At 40.4% G+C, this 19546-nt stretch overlaps 2 protein-coding genes across 7 annotated transcripts in view; one reads left to right on the top strand and one right to left on the bottom strand.

The window, feature by feature from the left end:
• The first annotated feature begins 6 nt into the window (after positions 1-6).
• Positions 7-19546, top strand: part of clip3 (CAP-GLY domain containing linker protein 3) — a 42659-nt gene continuing 23119 nt past the window's right edge. For 3 of the 6 annotated variants that reach the window (XM_064303461.1, XM_064303463.1, XM_064303467.1), the window contains exon 1: positions 8-297. In XM_064303461.1, the coding sequence (XP_064159531.1) occupies positions 87-297 (211 nt within the window). In that variant the 5' untranslated portion in view covers positions 8-86. Of the gene's footprint in view, positions 298-17679; positions 17835-19546 lie in introns of those variants that run through there. The other 3 variants (XM_064303464.1, XM_064303465.1, XM_064303466.1) reach the window with 2 other exon arrangements.
• Positions 754-12101, bottom strand: LOC135236874 (cytochrome P450 2M1-like). Its single transcript, XM_064303468.1, has 9 exons — positions 11742-12101; positions 9891-10053; positions 7089-7238; positions 6078-6238; positions 5093-5269; positions 2390-2531; positions 1936-2123; positions 1712-1853; positions 754-1321 (listed from the first exon to the last, which is right to left on the bottom strand). Exons 1-9 carry the CDS (start codon positions 11931-11933, stop codon positions 1137-1139), a joined length of 1500 nt encoding a protein of 499 aa, XP_064159538.1. The 5' UTR covers positions 11934-12101; the 3' UTR covers positions 754-1136.

Below are 19546 nucleotides of genomic sequence, written 5' to 3' on the forward strand. Positions count from 1 at the left end.
GACATGCTTAGCTATTTCTGACAATGTGGCTTAAGAGCATAAATAATCCCTCAAAACATAAAAAGCTGTTTCAGGAATGAAGAAAAATGAACATCAAAAGAACTGAGCCTGAGAACCACGGAGGTGAACGACTTTCATCCATCCTGTCTGTGTTTCAGACCCATAGGATGACAAAAGAGGACACCGCAGAGGTGGAGGAGGCCCAGCCAGCCTCTGAGTACCATAGCCCAGTTCTGGAGGCCCGGAAGCGGCCCATGGTCCACCCATCTGCCCCAGCTCCACTCCCAAAGGACTACGGTGAGTGACCAATGAAATGACAACTTTCATGGGCTGCTGGGAGATCAGATCCTCCCTCAGCACTGAAACCCAAGCCTCCACTAAGTGCTCACGCAGACTCCAGAGCAGAGGTGGCCATTTCAGAAACTTACAGATAGCAATATTATTTGAAAAGGATTGTTCCACATGAAACTAGCTGAGCAATGGGAAATATTGACCAAGGGGTCAGAGGTTAAGTAGTGGCATGGGTGGGATGTAAAGCAGCAAATTCATTGCAGTAGTGGATTGTGGGTAACCTTATGGTTGATGGAAAATCATTATTAGTAACAATTTTATGACAAACCCTCCCTGACAGTGTTTTATCTTTTGATGTAAAAAAACCCAAATAAAACAGTGTTAGGGTTCAAGGTTTTCAACATCCCTGTTTGTTTTTTTACGTACTTTGTCACTATCTGAGAATGATTAACAGTACCAATGCAAAATTATTTGTTTTTATTTCTGTATTTTATTTAATCTTTTCTCGCTGGAAAGTTCCACTAAGACAAATAATCTCATTTGCAATAATCTCTCCTGGCCAATGACAGCACAAGGAATAAAAACGCGTACATTCCCAGAGATTAACACACAGCCCCTTACCTAAGTAACATAAAAATAACACAATACATAAAAATAATTGTCTAGTATGTAGCTCATGTGACCACAGTTCTGTTCAGAACAAGTGTAATTCTTGGAAAAATGTCCACTATCTTCTGTTTTTCCCACCCCTTGACAGATTATATATTATAGACACATAAATGGACTGGGCTATGGAGAAAGGTCACTTTAAATTTTAATGAATGGCCATGTTGTGGGCATTGCACTTATTCTCTGAGTTTGGCGTAGCAGGTGTACATGCGTGGCAATCGTCCAAAGCTACAGCAGGCAGGGTTGATGTCGAGCTCTTCCGGGGGCTGTGTTGCTGTGAAGGTGAACCGTTGGAGGAGGGTCGAGAAGTAGAGGAAGAGCTCCACCCGAGCCAGTCCCTCCCCCAGGCAGGCTCGTTTCCCTGGAGATAAGAGGGACAAGCTGTTTGGGTATCTGTGTGCGATATCCCTGACCTTTCCTTCACAAGGATTCCCTACAGCAAATGTTAGCCTATTGTAGAATCATAACTAAATTAGTCAGATCTACCAGAGTACACTGAAAGCAATTCAGAAGCCCAAGGCACCAACATGTGTTGTCTATGTATGGATGAGGCCCTGATAAAGGCATAGTTGGAACAGTTCAAAGAATTGAATAAAATGTATATCTGTTTCTATTACTGTACGAACATGACCTACTGCAGGTTATGGAACCTACAGGTGATAGTGATATTAAGTACAACAAACATCCACAGCACATCAAACTTAGGACTAACACAAAGAATCTATAATAAAGCAGTAAACAGAAACCCAACCTAGTCCAAATGCCAGGAACCCATCATTCTTCTTGAAGCTCCCATTCTCATTCAGGAAATTTTCTGGGTCAAACACATCAGGGTTTTTCCAAAGTTTTGGGTCGGACAGAACAGACGACAGCAGAGGTAATACCATTGTACCCTGGAGGGAAAAAAAATTCTCATGCAACCGTACACTTCAATAATTAAGCACATCAGATAACCAGGATTGTAACTGGCATCACCTGAGGAATGCAGTAGCCCTTGAATTCTGTGTCGCTCATCATTTTGTGCGGAACAGAAGTAGGGGCGAGGTCCATAGACCGCTGGACCTCATGAATGACGGCATCAGTGTAGGGCATATTCTGTCTGTCCTGCAGCGAGGGGGTTCTGATGGAGCCCACCACCTGATCAATCTCCTTCTGAACCCGTTCTGCAGGAACAAGGCAGGCTCTATTGGGCACATCCATACTGTGAGACAGTGGGATGCACTTTTGGATTTCCGGCCCTGGGTCAGTATTACCTCAAACCTAGTCCTAGAGTCACACGGTCTGGTGATGTGTGCTTGTACCTTAAAACCAGCAGCCATTGTGTCCTCAAATGAGCCGAGTTAACTAAGAAATCAACTGCCGTAAATGGTCAATTGAGTAACAACAATTTTATGCCGGCTGTTCAGAAGTGATTACTGGCTCCAGGTACCTTGGACGTGAGGGTACTTCATCATTAGCAGTAAAGCCTGCCTCAGTGTGGAGGTGGTGGTTTCTGTTCCTGCAGAGAAAAGGCTCCAAATTGAACTCACTAGGTTGTCAAAGTGGAACTCACTGCCAGGCTTGTCTCCCTGCTGTAAAGAGGGGAACAAAATCACTATGGGATCAGCTTGCTAGCAGCAAGCAAAAACCTTTCATTCCTACTTTTTAAAAAATTGAAGTAGAAGGGAATAAAAAAGTTAGTTTGTTTGAGCCAATGTGTTGCCGCAATAGACTTCATCTGAATTTCATTAGACAAAGAAGAAACAATACATATTAAGATGTTCATGTATGTATATTTTTTTAAATTCAAACAAATTCAATGGAAAATGAAGAGAAGACGTGTTAAAACCAACCACCAATGACCAATACATACAAATGCATTTTAAAAAAACAAAGCACAAGTACATACTATCTCACAGATAGTTGCTGTATAAAAGCCAGACTTAAAAAAAAAACATTTATAAAGAAACTTCTTAAAATTGTAGTACAGAATATTCAAGTCCTTCAAATTTTAGGGTTTGTATTGTTTTAATATCATTTTTCTAATGTTGTCCAATGTTCTCTGTGATTGGATTGTACTGATATCTGCACTCCAAGCCTCCAGTGCCCAGGACCCACGACTGGAATCAACTGAGATGCACTTACCTGCTCCCCTCTAGAGGGCGTTCATGATGCATTCAAGCAGGCTGGTCCCCTATACCTGAGGTGTCAATCTCCAGTGCTGGAGGGCTCCAGTGTCTGCTGGGCTTTGGGGTGTTCCCGGCACCAGTAGTTCATTTAAGTCATTGATTGGCTAAATAACCAACATACGTTGTTCTGAGTGCCTTAATTGGCAGCTCATTGAAAGGAAACCACAAAAACCCACAGACACAGTGGCCCTGTGGGAATTTAGTTTGACACCCCTGCACTACACTGTCTGTCATGACTGGTATCTTGACATCATTGCACTTTTAAAAACCACAATCTACAGCCCCCCAGAGTGTTATTCTCCAGTGAATACTGTCCTGTCAGCACCATGAGTCAGTGCAACTGTAGGTGGCTAATATGGCACATAAAATATCTTGCCTGGAAAACAAGTGCATCCCTGAAACACTTTGTTTGAGAGAAAGCAGTCATTTTTGTATGTGTGTCCTGTTTTTTTCCCAAATTGGTAATTCCAAATCTGGCAGAGTTTGTAATTGGATAAACAGCTGCATCCTGTCATTGTGAAATCTATCTAAGGACATAACTGTCTGTTCTGCAGAGCTTGGGATGATCTGTGCCTGCAGTCTTGATAGTGGCTTTCGACTCTGCAGCTGGATCCTCTCTAAACATTAGAGCCCGACCGATGCCAGATTTTTGGGTCCGATGCCGATCCCGATTTTGGAGAGTCCTAGCCCACCGATTACCGATGTTTTGACCGATATTTTGTAAAAAAAAATGCAACATTTTCAAATCAATTTGAAAAACTTATATTTTATCAAAGTTTCTATATCTTATTTTATTCCTACTACATGATCTCAAAGAGTAAGACTTCATCTAGCGAGCTTCCCTGTCCATAGGAATTCGGCGGTGAAAAAAACTACAATGCGCTCTGACGCGTGACTAGATGACACACACTCACTTGCAATAATGCATTAGCTGTTGACATAGCCTCATGATTTCTTATTATTTATTCTCAGTTAAATTAATTATAAAATTATAATCAGATAAAGAAACAAATGTGTGATGCATTCAATCACCATTTTATTTTGGCTGGTTATTTATTTGAGAATACAGCGATGTCCCCTGGAAATGTAGATCCTACGCTGCTTATTCACTGCCACTTCATAAAGGCTTGCTAGCCAGCTAGCTTGCTAAAGTGAACCAAATATGTTAGCTAGCTCGCTCGCTTGATAATGAGGACTGATAAACATAGTGGTCGTATAAACGCATTTAATTAACTTTAATTTAATTAACTTTCACTAAATATACATACCTTTATTGCGGCCATCGAATCTGTGCAGACAAGTCTTGCAGTGGAGAATATTGGATGACGCACGAGTGACAAACGTCTTAATACAGAAGTAGCGCGTCAGCTGCTGCAGTTCACACTTGTATTAGAGCCCCCTCTACTGGATAATTCTAGTAAATAGCAATTACAACGTTCGAACAGACAAATACAGATAAATAATCAATGTTTTTTTTATTATACTTATTTAAAAATCGGGACATATCGGCTGCATAACTGCCGATCCCGATGGCGTCAAAAAAGTCAAATAATGGCCGATATTTCGGCCAAACCGATATATCGGTCGGGCTCTACTAAACATGTAAAGACTTGAGGGAATAAGAGCATAAGGGAGGAAGAGAATCCATAATAATTCACTAAACAGTACTGTGAGAAGCAGAAGAGGGACCTCCTTGTGAAAGGTCTTGTGCCTAGTGCTGCCCCTATACGCAAGACACTCTGCAGGTAGGGCCCCGTCTTAGCTTACGATCACTGTCAGAAATACCCCCCCCCCCCCCCCCCCCCCCCCCCAGTAGTCCAGTAATTTCTTCCTGAACGTTAATTCATCAGCTGACTCCATTAACTGAAGAAAATCCTGATTGTCTAAGGTAGACAATTCAGAAGGATGGAGCAATATTTAATAACCAACACGACATCGGTGTAATATGAATGCTATTTAATTACCTCCAGCATTCGAACCAGAAATGCTTCAATGAAGTCCTGAGGGGAGTCGGTGTTGAGGTTTTTCATGCGACGCTGAGCTTCCTGTTTAAAGTACTCTCTAATACTCTCAATGTGTTTAAAGAGGTGGTGGTGAGGCCCAGGCAGGCACCACACTAGTTTGGGAAACACATTGAAGAGCTGTTGGGAGGAAAAAGGCAAGAAATGGTTTCACATTAGCCTTCACTGTGCTGCACAGCTCCAATGCATTGTAAGGTTTATACTATTTTCTACAAATGAAAAAAAATTCTTTGTAGAGTGTTGAAAAGTGCTGGCTCACAAAAAGACATCCCATGCCAGAAAATTCTCACTTTTAATCCAGAAAATTTTATGCTGAAAATATAATGAGCATAGCAATCATTCTGATGATATTTTGAAGAGCAGTATAACAGAATCAGAAATAGATAAGAGGTACTCATAAGTATGTAAAATTGCAGATTTTGTGTGCCTTTTGTTCTAATCACTAAATACTGGTCAGATGCAACATGCAACATTTCTGAACTATAACGCATTCAAATATAGGTTAGATCCTTGGATAATTCACAAGAATGCAAGAGAAGGCAATAAACTGCTTGCCAAGTTTCTTACTTTGTACATCTGATTTGGCCAAATAAACTAAATGCAAGCATAGTCATGTGAGTAGGACCCTGGATCTATTATCAAGAGGCAGCCCAACTGAACAGGAAGTACCACAAGTAGAGTATGAAATAAGAGCTATGGCACAGGAAATAGGAAAGAACAGAAAAAACACATGAATTAGATAAACCAACTGAACATAGCCAAATTGAAGTGAAGTGTACTTCCAATACTGCACTAATTCTTATTTTCAGCAAAACATGAGCATCGTCTGAATGGCGCATCACACTATATATCTTGTAGGGTCATAATGTAGAGGGTATAAATAAACATGCATGTAATGCATATTACATAAAACAGGTATAATATGCACCTGGCCTTTGGAGCTGTTGAGAAAATTAAAACAGTCATCAAGGCCCTTTTGGAGGAACTTGAACTGTGGGTCATTGTATTCAAACCTCTGGCCAAAGACAATGGAGCAGATCACATTGGCTACGGCATTACACAAGAGGTCGTTAGGGTTGAAGACAGAATCTGGAAAAGAAAGGGCACACACTTATAAGGCATGACCAAGCATCTGTGGGTAATAAGGGAACTATATAGCTGAAGTAACCCACATCAAATTGTATTTTACAAGAACATTTTGCACATTATATCATGGGCAAGATTTAGGGTGCCCCTGCAAATGCTTAGTAAATCTGGCTCTTTTTGAGGTATTCTCAATGTAAATGCATTTTTATATTTTAAAACATGGTAAAATCATGACTATAATATTGCAAATTCACATGGTACTTTATGACTACGGTACTCTGAATTAACTGCATATGTGTTTTGTGTAATTATTAAAAACATTAAATAGTCATACACAACTAACTTGCCATCATGTGAAATAAACCTATGTTTTTAAAACAAAACCTTATGAAAACAATTAGAATTACCACTTAAATATTAATCATGTAACCTGTAATAAATGTACAAACTGCAACTCAAACGAATATCATTTATATTTCAATATAATAATATTTCCCCCAATAACATGTGTACTGACTTCCAGTTGTCATAGCAGTGTACCCTAGATTAAGTACAGAATTTCTTAAACAAAACCAAAAACTATTTTGAGCATTTGGTTAGCAGGGTGGTGACAAGTAATGAAAGGTTTCAAAGTTCACAGTTCACAATTCTTCGAGATTAAAAGGTTTTCTATCCTGTAGAATTTACCAAGTAATCTTTGTCAAAAGAAAACAGGAATTCTGATCTCAAAACAAGGTATAGAGGTGAAATCTGAAGTTGCTCAGCTCATTCAAGAACATTTAACAACCCACCACTGAGTGATCTGGTTATTATAGATTAACCGTCAAGTTCAACGGATCAACCAAAAGTCTACCTCCATATTCACTGAAGGCTTTGATCAAAAACCCGGCCTCCTCTTGTACCCTTTCTTCAATACTCCTCCGCCCCATTCCGAAGTTCTTCAGGGTCATGATGGAGAACCTCCGCAGATCCCTCCAACGGTCACCACTGCTCGCCAGCACCCCTGTTGGCACAGCATGTTTTCAGCACTATACATATCCACCTGAGACCCAGCAGAAAAAAGGATTGTCATTATTTTTTTGTATTTTTTGACACAATACAAGTGTCTTAGATAACAAAAACATGTTGCAGTGAAAATACTTTCAAAAGTATTATTTTGTTTTTATTGAATGTCCCTTGTAGTGTAGATTTCAGCAAAGCAGAATGTATGGTTCCTAAGATTAAGACCAGACGCATGTCCCCTACAGGGGACAAAAATTAATTGCCGGGTTTTAACAAGGCATACAAGTTGTGGCCAGAAAGGTGGAAACAATTGGGTAAGTGAGGGACACAAGGTACAGTGGCCTCATGCTATACTGCACCAGTTCTACCACCACTGTCACCTACTGCCTGCAATACCTCACATACAAACAGCTCCCTTAGGAAACCATTGCATTTCTAACCCACTTAACTGCCCTGTGCAAGTACATTTCATTTTTACTTGTTTCCCTGACTTCTTGTCTGCTGGAAAATACAAAATAAATATTGATTTCATTTAGACGATGACATTTTTATTGAATTTTGTTTACTGTTTTACTGTAACACTTGTACATTTACATAATTTCTGTAGATTATAGTAGCATGTTGTTGCAAAATGTATATAGGTTATGAACCACTGAATCAGTATGATTACTGATTCATTAACAGCTTTTATGGTAGTGTTTTTTATTTATCTCACCAATATGTAATGAGTATTTAGTATTGTTTATGTATTTGACTCCTTTTGCGTGCCATCTGAATCCAAATTTGATTTTAGATGGAAGATAAAATGAAACACTACTCAAAAACATGTTATCTTGAAAGTTTAGCCAGAGCAGTATGAGTTTGTGTTTTATGTTAATAGTTTTGGGAAAAATGAATTGTCAGGGGGGGCGCGGGAATGGACCCAAGCGCAGAGTGCAGGGAAAAAACACGAAACTCCAAAATTAGGCAAAACAAAGACTTTACTTAAGATGGGGAACAAAGGGAACAGAAAGCCTTGCAGGGCGGCTATTACAAACAAAGAAAAAACTCCAAAAAACGCGGGAAAACAAAAATACAAAAATCCCAAAAAATAGAGAACAGAGCTGGCAAGGAACAGGCAACGGGTAGGCAAGGAACAGACAAGAAGCAAGCATAGGGCAAAAGGCAAGCAAGGAACAGGCAAAAGGCAAGCAAGAAACGGGCAAAAGGCAAGCAAGGAACGGGCAACAAGCACGCAAGGATCCAGCACCTGAGTCAGGGAAAAGAGAGACTTAAATAGACACGATGCAGACGAGACACAGGAGGGCACAATGAACAATCAGGCCACAGAAAGGGAAGGGAACACGAGACAATAAGCAACTAATAATGGGATAATTGGAAACAATAAAACAATTAACAGGACACAAAGCAGAGGTGCTGCCATCTGGCGGCCCAACCAGGGATAACAGGGGGAAGACACAGAACCCTGACATGAATATCATTTCAGGAAATGTGAGTAAGCAGTTATGAAAAAACTGTAAAACGCAGCTGCATACTAAAAATTGTAGGCCAAGGGGAAGCTGTTTGATAGCAACATGAGATTGAAATCGAATCAATCGAGCTAAGACTCTTTAAGTTTTGAGGGTTGAGATACATCTGACATACAGACGGTGTCTAAGAAGAATGTGCCATGTATGTCTATTGGTCAATTGAGATTTGGAGTGACAGCTCCCCAAAATCCCCTCTCAATAAGTCGCCATGGTACAAAATAGATTGCAGACTGCATATAACTATGAATCTATAAGACCAAAGGATGACTGTAACTAAACAGTGTTATGGCCCTTACCATGATTGATGCTTACATCAGCAAATTTTGGGACGCTCATACAAAAATGTCATTCTCCATGATCTTGAGGCAGAACTTCCTCCAACTATAAAAAGAGGAGGACGAATTGGCCTCAATCTCTTCAAGCAGCATCCAAGTCACAAAAGGACTTGTGAAAATTAGGAAGCTTTCTAGGGCAGCTAGGTGTTTTTTGTACCGTACTTCTGGGCAGTAAGGTGGTTATGCAGGGGTATGCACCCTGGCTATGATAAAATAAATTCAAATTGCAGAATCATTTGAACAAACAAAATATATATTTCCCCTGTGTATTAAAACCACTACCTGTTCAAACAATGCAATTTAATTCTATAATTAAATATTAATCGATTTTATACAATGTTGTATGCAAATGGACAGGCTTAATCTTGCAAATATAATAGCAGTTTACACATGCAGGGCCTCCGGCTTGTTTTGCTTCCATCTCTCCCCATTAATAGCGAGAGCAAAAGTTTTTGTAGACTACCCAGCCAGTGACCTCACCACATGTTACTGCTTCTGAGGTGAGAATGGCACTCGGCTATAAATGCATTAAATCCACAACTTGGCATGCACTCAAAAGGATGACTTCCACAGAGACAAAGCCGGTCCTAATTTTTTGAATGACCAACTCTAATGCTTATTCGATTAGCAGCAAAAACATATTACAAATATCAATTTGAACATGACTGCCTGGAAACCAGAGGTTCAGATTAACAAAACACACTCAATTCATGAACAATTCATAATCTGCAAAGAATTTAGAAAACACAGTAATTCAGAAAACACAGGAAGTGATGTCATTTTGCTCACCAAATCCTTTGGTGACTTCAAGGAGTATCGGGTAACCAGCCCGGCCACTGAACTCTTCCCCCTGGTTCAGAAGAGCTTCCTTAAGGGTCTCAAACCCAGACAGCACAACCACTGGTTTGGGGCCAAGCCACACAGTGAAGACTGAGCCATACTTCTTACTGAACTGGGGACAAGAAAAAACACTGTTAGCATACTCTGAGTGTGACTGACAACGGAGCGCCATAGCTCAGGAGGTAAGCGGTTGTCTGGCAGTTGGAGGGTTGCCGGTTTGATCCCCCCCCCCCCAGGCGTGTCGAAGTTCTTGCCTTGTTGCATACTTTTTTTTTTTTTCGTAATTCAATTTTTATTGAATTAATTGTTTCACAGCAAAGCAAAAACAAAACTCCTTGTTGCATACTTGAGTTTGGAATGCACTTAATCACACGACCGTTTTACTTCCATACCTGCTATACACTCTAGATTACTGGTTCCAAAACATGGTTCCAGGGCCCCACTGTGGGCATGCTGGTTTTCATTTTAACCACAGTAACAATTCCAAAATTTTAACAATCTGTTCATTTTCCTTAATTAGTTGCTTTTCACATTTTGAGGGATTTTTTACCCTCTTAAACCACATTATGCTGGAACCTGCTATGCAATTGCTACACAATAAATATATCCTTTGGAAACAAATTCTGCAGTAGCATACATCAGTGTATCCTTCGCTGAGAGGAAATGAGGGGCTGGGTTTGAACCGGCTTCTCTCTCGCTGCCTGTATGCTTTCGATCATTTTGATCAGTGTGTGTAACACTGTTGGGAAAAAACTGCAATAGTGACACAAGGACATGTGGGTATGGACCGAAATGCACACAAAGGGATGCACAGGTTGAACGAACTAGACTTTTAATGTGAAATACAAGGGGAAAACAACAAAACTGAATGCACACAAAAAAGAATACGAAGTGATTATGGACAAAACCATTAGCCTAAATAAAATAAAAAATTAAAAAGAAAAAAAAATAAATAAATAAAACACAGGAAAAAAATACCAACTAAAGTAAGGACTAGAAACTGGAAAGCACAGGCACAAGGCTATAAACTTGAACAAGGACTGGGGGAAACGTGGGGACTTAAATACCTACAAACACAGGCGCAGAACATAAGAACGATTCGTATATTTTATATTGTATAACAATATAATCAAAAACAAAATGACGGAGCATTCGTGTAACAGTAAGCGATGGTTAATACTCAACGTATTCTAATACATCGGTTCAGTGCAAGCCTTATTTATAGGTATTGGGCATGCCCGACCAAGTCGTAACTTGGGATATAGCCCAACCTGCAGGCGAACTCAATAAAAACAACAGGGTGGATCTCGTAGTAACCACATCTCTACCAGTACAATGAGGAAACATCAGCCCGAACACATACAATTTTAAGACATAACAATTAATTTTCCAAACATTTTTTCCATGAAAGAAAATTGTAAAAACTGGCCTCACCCATCATAATGTACGACTCTGACCCCAGTAAAGATAGTTTTTATGAAGAGTTTGTACACTTCAAAATAACATTTCAATAAAAATTTCAGTCCACCAACCACAAGAGGTTAAAACAGATAATGAATAAAGGAAAATAAAATATTATAGGGTATAATATTAAATGTCATCTTTTAATATTTTGTTCGAGGCTAAACATGAAAAAGTTGTTCATTTGATTTTGTTTTCGTATAGGCCTGCAATAATAAATAAAAAATCATAATGAACAAGTTACCATAAATCTTTTTCTCATTGGGGAAATGGCAGAATTATACGGTAGCAGACTCGGATCTTTTTAGTATACGTTAAATTATATAGCCTATAACTCACCATTGAGTAGGACTTGTACGGTTGTTTTAAATCCACCTGAAAAATATTTCCTAGGATTGGGACTGGTGACGGACCCGGCGGTAGTCTTGCTGTGTTGCTTTTTTCCCCCATATTCTTCCAAAATAACACCAGAACTATGAGACCCAGCAAGAGACCGATGACATTGTTCGCCAGGAGGCTTAAAAAATACATTTTCTGAAACTAACTGTCCGCTAGTTTACAAACAGTAGGTAATGTCGGAGGTCTATTCCTGTTATCTGACGCAACTTCTGCCCTCTGTAGACGCACTGTATTATGTATGTTGTTCCTTTCACCCGAAGAATTGGGGCGGGTTTTCGCTGGCATACATTGAACTAGTGGGTTCACATAAGGTGCCACTGCCTTATCATGTCTGCCGTCCAACAAGTTGTAGCCCACGTTTAAGATGACGAACGTTCGTGCCAAACTAAGTTTGCGGCGAATAGTTAATGTTGAACGAATTTAAATTAACATTCCATTTAGGTCGCAACCATATCAGATGACTTCACTGATAGTGCTCCTGACATGACAGATATTATGGGAGTACACTCTGTATTGTCCTGTAGGAACGCAACTAATGAAGAGGTCTGCAGAATTGAGTGATATGCCGAGGTAGTCATCCCTCGATATGATGATTTTACTTTTCGCTCACATAGGCCATTAGGCCCTGTCCACACGTATACGGATTTTTCTGAAAACGTAGTTTTCCTATCCACACGACCGGCGTTTTTAAAAGTATTGCAGAACCATTGCCGCACGCGCAATACACCAGGGAGGGAAAAAAACTACGTTTTCAGAAAAATCCGTATACATGTAGACAAGGCCTTAGGAAGAAACTGGCAACCTTTCTTTTCTCGGCGTCTTTCCCGTCAGCAGTAATTTATTTCGCAGCGCACTGCCTTTTCAGACTGTTAGGCAGGCCCGGATCTAGACTGCTCAGATTGGGGGGGGCAATTAGAAATTTGTACGACTGATGTGTCTGTTCTTAAACATTACCACTCTATGTACAGTTGCACTCAAAATTATTCAAAATTATTTGCACATGAGGAATAGGCAAAAATTTTAGAGAAGTATCAGAGGTGTGAGCACTAGAACTTACTTGTGCCTCAAAATACTGACTTCTAGGGGTAGAACAATTTTGCACATGGACATTTTCATATTTCATGTTTGAACTATTTGTGAACTCTACATTATGTTCTCATAGTCATCTCTCTAACCAGGAAACGCAAATTATTATTATTATTATTATTACCTTTTATGTGATTTCTGTAAGATGCTTTGGATAAAAGTGTCTGCTAATCAAACATAAACTTTGACTTAAAAGCTTATCTACTGGCATATTAAAGGCAAATTTGGAACTCGAACTCGTGAACTGATATATAAGAACATAAGAACAGAACATGTAACATGAACAGTAATATAGTGGGAGGATGCTCCTTAAAGAGAAATAACATTAAAAGCTAATTACCAAACCATAAACAAACTGCGCTTTGCAAACAAAGGTGGAAACTAACTGTTTTGTTTGTTTCCACATATGGTTATTTGTAGGGCTGCCCCCTGAAAGTCGACGATTCGAATCATCTGTCAGAGACCCCTCAGTTGACTGAGATTTTTTTTTTTTTGAGAGTCAAGCAGTCTTTTTAAAAAAAAATTTTAGACAGTCAATGTGTAATGCAATACCGGAATACATCATTATAGAATCTTACAAAAATGGACAGTGGTTATAGTACAATGTTGAATTATAAATAAAATAAAGGGAATTATAAAGTTAGTGTAGGTGCCGAGGGGCCCAGGGGCCTTAGTGGTCAGATCATGCTTTAAGCTTCAGGGGCCTAGGGGCCCTAGTGGTCAGCTCACTCTTTAAACGCCAAGCGGCCTGGGGGCCCTCACATTGTAAGCGCTGAGGGGTCTGGGGGGCAGTAGTGGTGAGCTCACATTTTAAACACCAAGGGGTCTGGGGGCCCTCACATTGTAAGTACTGAGGGGTCTGGGGGGCCCTAGTGGTGAGCTCACATTTTAAACACCTAGGGGCCTGGGGGCCCTCACATTGCAAGTGCTGAAGGGTCTGGGGAGCCCTAGTTAGCTCATGCTATAAGCACCCAGGGGCCTAGTGGTCAGCTTACGCTGTGCGCACTGAGGGCCCTGGCGTTCAACTTCCTTCGGAAGTCTTGGGCCACACACCGTGCGCAGCCTGAGGCTTGGAGGCCCCCTGGCAGTCCAAGGCCCTGGGGTACTGGCCCCACTGGCCCGGTCCATAATCCAGCCATGCTGAGCACTGATATCAACGTTAGCAAACTGTCAAATGTTAAATACTGTTCTAGTGTGCTTGCTAGCTAACAGTAACGCTAGCTAGCTAGCTATTTATCTAGTAGACTAAACCACTACCAGCAAAGACCCTTATTCATCACAACACTACAACAAACTACAGCAACAATAAATTAGAAATTAAATTTTAACAAGAATAAGCTTTAATAAGAACAAGCTAGTATTCCTCCACTGTCACAGGTGACTACAAATGCTCCACAGAATGATATCGGAGTTAAAGCATCTCCATTGCTTATTGTTTATACCGTTGGAGGTAAGAGTGGTTGTCTAACAGTCGGATGGTTGCCGGTTCGATCCCCCGCCCTGGGCGTGTCTAAGTGTCCCTGAGCAAGACACCTACCCCCTAATTGCTCCCAATGAGTTGATTGGTACCTTGCATGGCAGCCTTTCACCATTGGTGTGTGAATGGGTGAATGAGAGGCATCAATTGTAAAGCGCTTTGGATGAAAGCGCTATATAAATGCAGTCCATTTACCATTTTATTCTGTCCAACCAGTAAATCAGAAATCATGAAATTCTGACGGGGCAAATGAAATAAAAGTGATTGGCAGATTCAAATGGCGCAGAATAAAGTTGACCAATTTGGTGGGCACAGCAGAAATCTGGGCGGGCACTGCCCACCCCTGCCCACTTCTAGATGTTACCCCTGCTGTTATGTAACGTCATCTAACGTTCGTGGCAACCAGACATAAAGTTTGAATAAGTTCGCAAATGTTATGATCTTCTGCATGCGCAAAACACAACTTTTAATAATTACACGCGAACGAACAGTTAGAAAATGTGCACGCTATGTCAGTCTTATATTTGGTCTGATGTCACATCCAGCTATAAACATAAGACATTGCTGAAAGCGCAATAAAAGTACCATCTGAAGAGAATGTGGTCATTCAAACTTTATGTCCATCCATCAATCCATCCATCCATAGCCGCTTGTCCTGGGCAGGGTCGCGGAGGGTGCTGGAGCTTATCCCAACGTGCATTGGGCGCGAGGCAGGAATACTCCCTGGACAGGCCGCCAATCTATTGCAGGGCACACGCACTATTCACTCACACACTCTCACTTAAGGGGAATTTAGAGTCAGAAAGTAGTCTACATGTATTCGGACTGTCGGAGGAAACCGAAGTACCTAGAGGACACCCAGGGAACACCCACGCGGACACGGGGAGAACATGCAAACTCCACACAGAAAGGCCCAGGCCGAATTCAAACCCAGGACCTTCTTCAAACTTTATGTGTCACATAAAAGTGTCAAATAACAAAAATTGTCTTATGGAAGAAGACACCATTTAAATTAATGTTTTAAACAGCCGAGGAAAACTTACTGCAGAAAGGATATGTTGTCAAGTTCATTTTACAGAATTCACAAAAAGTTCAAAAGTTCAGATGGTAAGATGAAAGAACAGGGCCTAGTTACTTGAAATAATTTAGGAAACACTGGGTAGCATTACTTTGGAATAGAGCTTGTTTAATTAGTGTAAGCTCATAGCCAATATTGTTTGTTGGAACTTGGCCGCATTTTGATATCAATGCTTTTAATGGCAGGCCTAGATTTAGCCTGTTTTAATTAAGGACTTGTAGACAGTATAATTGTGTGTGAGTAACTTGGCATTTTTGTTAATTGTAAACATGTTTTTTGTTGAGATATTTCTTTTGTACCGAGTAACTGAAAATAGTAATGCATATAAATGTTTGAGAGAGACATACATACTCATACATACATTCAAACACATACATTCTAGCCCAAAGAAACACATAGGCATGGATTCAGTCATTTTTCCTGTAGCTTCCCCACAACAACAAACACCACCATGAAGTCAAATGCCTTCCCTAGCCTGCAAAATCACCATATATGAACATAATTGAACCTATATGGTAAGTTCTGGTGCACAGAGTGCAAAGTATATTTCCACCTCCTTCTTTCCTCAAGAATTGCAAGCTTTCCTTCCTGAAGAATGGTCCAATATCCCATGCTACACAATTCAGAACTCGTATGACAGCATTCTAAGTAGGATTAAAGTGTGGAGACAAAGTGTGCCTCTACTCATTATTAGTCACGTGATAGTCACATGACATTACCTTGCAAGAATGGTGTCACATTTCAAGTGACACCCCTGGGAAGGGCAGAATAGTAGGACACAGGGAGGTGCTGTAATTCCAGCTTTTTGTGCCTGGCTCTCAGTTTTCCCTCACTCCCTTTCCTTCTCTCCCTCCCTCCCTCTCTCTCTCCCCTCTTGCTCTCTCTCGTGCTCTCTTTCTCTGTTTTCTGTGCACCAGTGTTCTGCTTTCATACGTAATTTGTTCTCTGTGCTTTTAATTGTAAAATAAATGTTTTCTTTATAAAGAGTTGTAACACCAATTAAAGGCCTGGCCTTTGACTCCAGTCAATCACCACAGTAAAAAAGTTTAGTTGTCTGCATTTCTTGCCTGTATGCTCTTTTGTATTAATCCCACCATCCTCCCACTTTGGAGGTCAATTTGATTGCAGTTTTATTCATATATTTATGCAAGTGACTCCCTCAAGAGCCTGACAGCCCCAACACCCACGTACATACACTATATGACTTGGTCTGGGGCTGTTTTCATGGTTCGGGCAAGGCCCCAGTTGCACTGAAAGTAAAGGCAAATCTTAATGCTACAGCATACAATCTGATTCAACAGTTTGGGGAAGGCCCTTTCATGGATCAGCATGACAATGCTCCCGCGTACATAGCAAGGTCCATATAGAAATGGTTTTGTCAAGAACGGTGTGGAAGAACTTGACTGGCATGCACAGAGCCCTGACCTAAACCCCATCGAAAACCTCTGGGATCAATTGGAAAACCAACTGCGAGCCAGGCCTGATCGCCTGATGCCCAACCTCACTAATGCTCTTCTGGCTGAATGAAAACAAATCCCTGCAGCAATGCTCCAACATCTAGTATAAAGCCTTCCCAGAAGAGTGGAGGTTGTTATAGCAGCATAGTAATCACAAACCCCCGGGGGCGGGGGGGGGGGGTGATTGGTTTTTTGTACTTGCAAGCAGCCATACACTAATGAGGACACAAAAGGTGAAGGAGATGGAAAATCTGGTATTTATGCACTTTTAGTTTAAGTATTAGTAAATGTTTACTTGTGCACCAATATTGCAAAGTGTTACCAAAAAAAACATAATTTACCTTATTGTTTATTGCATATCAAAGCCCCTGGTGTCACTCCTTTCTAGCATTCAAGTATTTGGTGTCTGATGCTTGTTTTAAACATTGACATATCATATCATGCTTACATAATTAAAATCTTGTGCATGTTAGTGTGGAGTTACAGTTTGTGATTCTGCACTGGTATAAACTCAAAACTGTCACGCATTCATGGTCCCTTGATATATATATTTTAAACCTTACATGAACATAAAACAGCTTAAATTATTATTTTTTAAATGGCCGCATCAACATGGGTAGCTATTCATGTATATAAGACGAAGTTTTTCGGCCCACCATTTAAATAGCGCCCAATAGCGCATTCAATTCAGTGGGAAAACAGCACTATTTTTGGTTTGCTTCCGTATTCTAGAATGTGCATCACCACTGAGTTGCAGTCAGCAGCAAATGCAGCTTGAAACGGTCCACGGTTTAGTCAGTGTGACGCAAGCAGAAGAGGAGGAGGACGCAGCAGCATCTTCCATACAGCTTGCCATCGTCGTGTATACAGGACACCACGACATCCATAGACCGTTGTTAAGAAGGAAAGATATCAAATAAAGACGTTCGTTCGCGGTAAGTCGATAGTCGCCTTTAAAATACATCTTAACATAAAACTAATTGGATTCGTAACGCGAATTGGCTTTGTGTTTTGGAGATGAAAAGCACGAATAGCTTCTTGCGTTTTTCTAGTGATGCTCCATCTTAGCCCCCGTGGATTGTTGATGCGGTTTGAGAAAGATGGAGATTGCCGTGTATTGCATGGTGTGTACCACCAGGCGACTGGCGGTGTTTTGTTTTGTTTTCTGTTAAACATTCAGGATAAAGATTCAATATTCAATATTTTATGGTAGAAATTGGTTAGCGCTATATGAAACTATATCGCAAATAATTAGTGGATTGGGCGTGTTTGTACTCTACATTATTTGCTGCGTTTATTCTCCAAACGTATGCGCGTTTTGGCAACAACTAGCGTATATATATACGCTATATATATATATATATATACGTATATATATATATATATATATATATATATATCTCTAAATAGGCCAACGTTGCTATACAATTGTGTTCTGATTGTGTAGCCACACAAGAAGCTGCCATTTGGAGTGGCTTTTAAAAGCTCGCCCAGTCACAGCTTATTGATGACGTAGAAGGAAAATTGCATTGTGTCCCGTGCATATGTACTTATCTAAATTCATGCTGAACTGCTACATGTACATTATCTGACTGATCGCATGTAGCCTGCTGCATGTATTTCCTTTGCGTAGACAAAGCACATTTGCTAAGATTTCAGCTGGAATTTTGACAGTGATTGTAGAAGTGCAATGTTATATTTGCTTAGTAGATATATGTCTTTAAAAAATCATTAAACACAGTGATAGAGGGAGCATATTTTCAAAACACACTTTTGTAAGTGACAGCAGTGTTTATAGTTTATTTTGGGTTGGGTTGCTTGTAGACAGAGGTGTGGCTTGAGTTTTCGGTTTATGTGTGTTTTGCCATAATTAAGCAGTTTGTGTTTGGGCTTAGGGATGTCTAACTGAAGTGACAAGCTACTTGTGGTCACAATAAATGGTCTTTGAAATGTATGCTGAGGGCATTTCAAAGACAGTTCTAAGAAACCTAGGCCTTGTTTTTAAACATTTTTGAATCCACCAGTCAACATGATAATGGTGCAATGTGTGAAGCTGGATAACCCACCAATTGTATTCTGTGGGATTCGACACAACATTAAATGATCATCATGGATTTTGCCAAGCTATTGAAAAAAGGGTACTCCTGGTACAGAGAGTGAGTGATAAATGAAATCAATCATTTAAATTTTATTTATGTAGTGCATTTTGCAGACGGCTCTTTGCAACATCATTCACAGTATACTCCCCTAGTTTGTGGGGGCACTTAAATCCCCACAGAGCCAGTCAACAGTGGCAAAGAAAAACTCACTGGAAAGCACTTAGGAAGCAACACCAGAGAGACACCAGAACGGGAGTCTATCCCCTTCTAGCTGGCTGAACAGCCTCAGTGTCAGTTAGAAACAGTGTGACCTGTAATGCTTGCTATGAAAATTAAACTGGGTTGTGTCAGGGGGTTAGTGACACTTAAACTGACTTTGCATGTGATTTCTCAGAAAAAAAAATCCTATTACCAAAGGGGAGTCCTGACCACAAAATTTTGGGAACCACTGTATTACCCTGTCTTGTCTGAAGATAGGAAGACAGTACCATTTTCAGTTTGCCATTGTATGAGATTTGCATGGATAGCAGGCTGCCACCCGAAGCCAG

The sequence above is a fragment of the Anguilla rostrata genome, chromosome 12 (genome assembly GCF_018555375.3).
Source record: "Anguilla rostrata isolate EN2019 chromosome 12, ASM1855537v3, whole genome shotgun sequence".
NCBI lineage: Eukaryota > Metazoa > Chordata > Actinopteri > Anguilliformes > Anguillidae > Anguilla > Anguilla rostrata.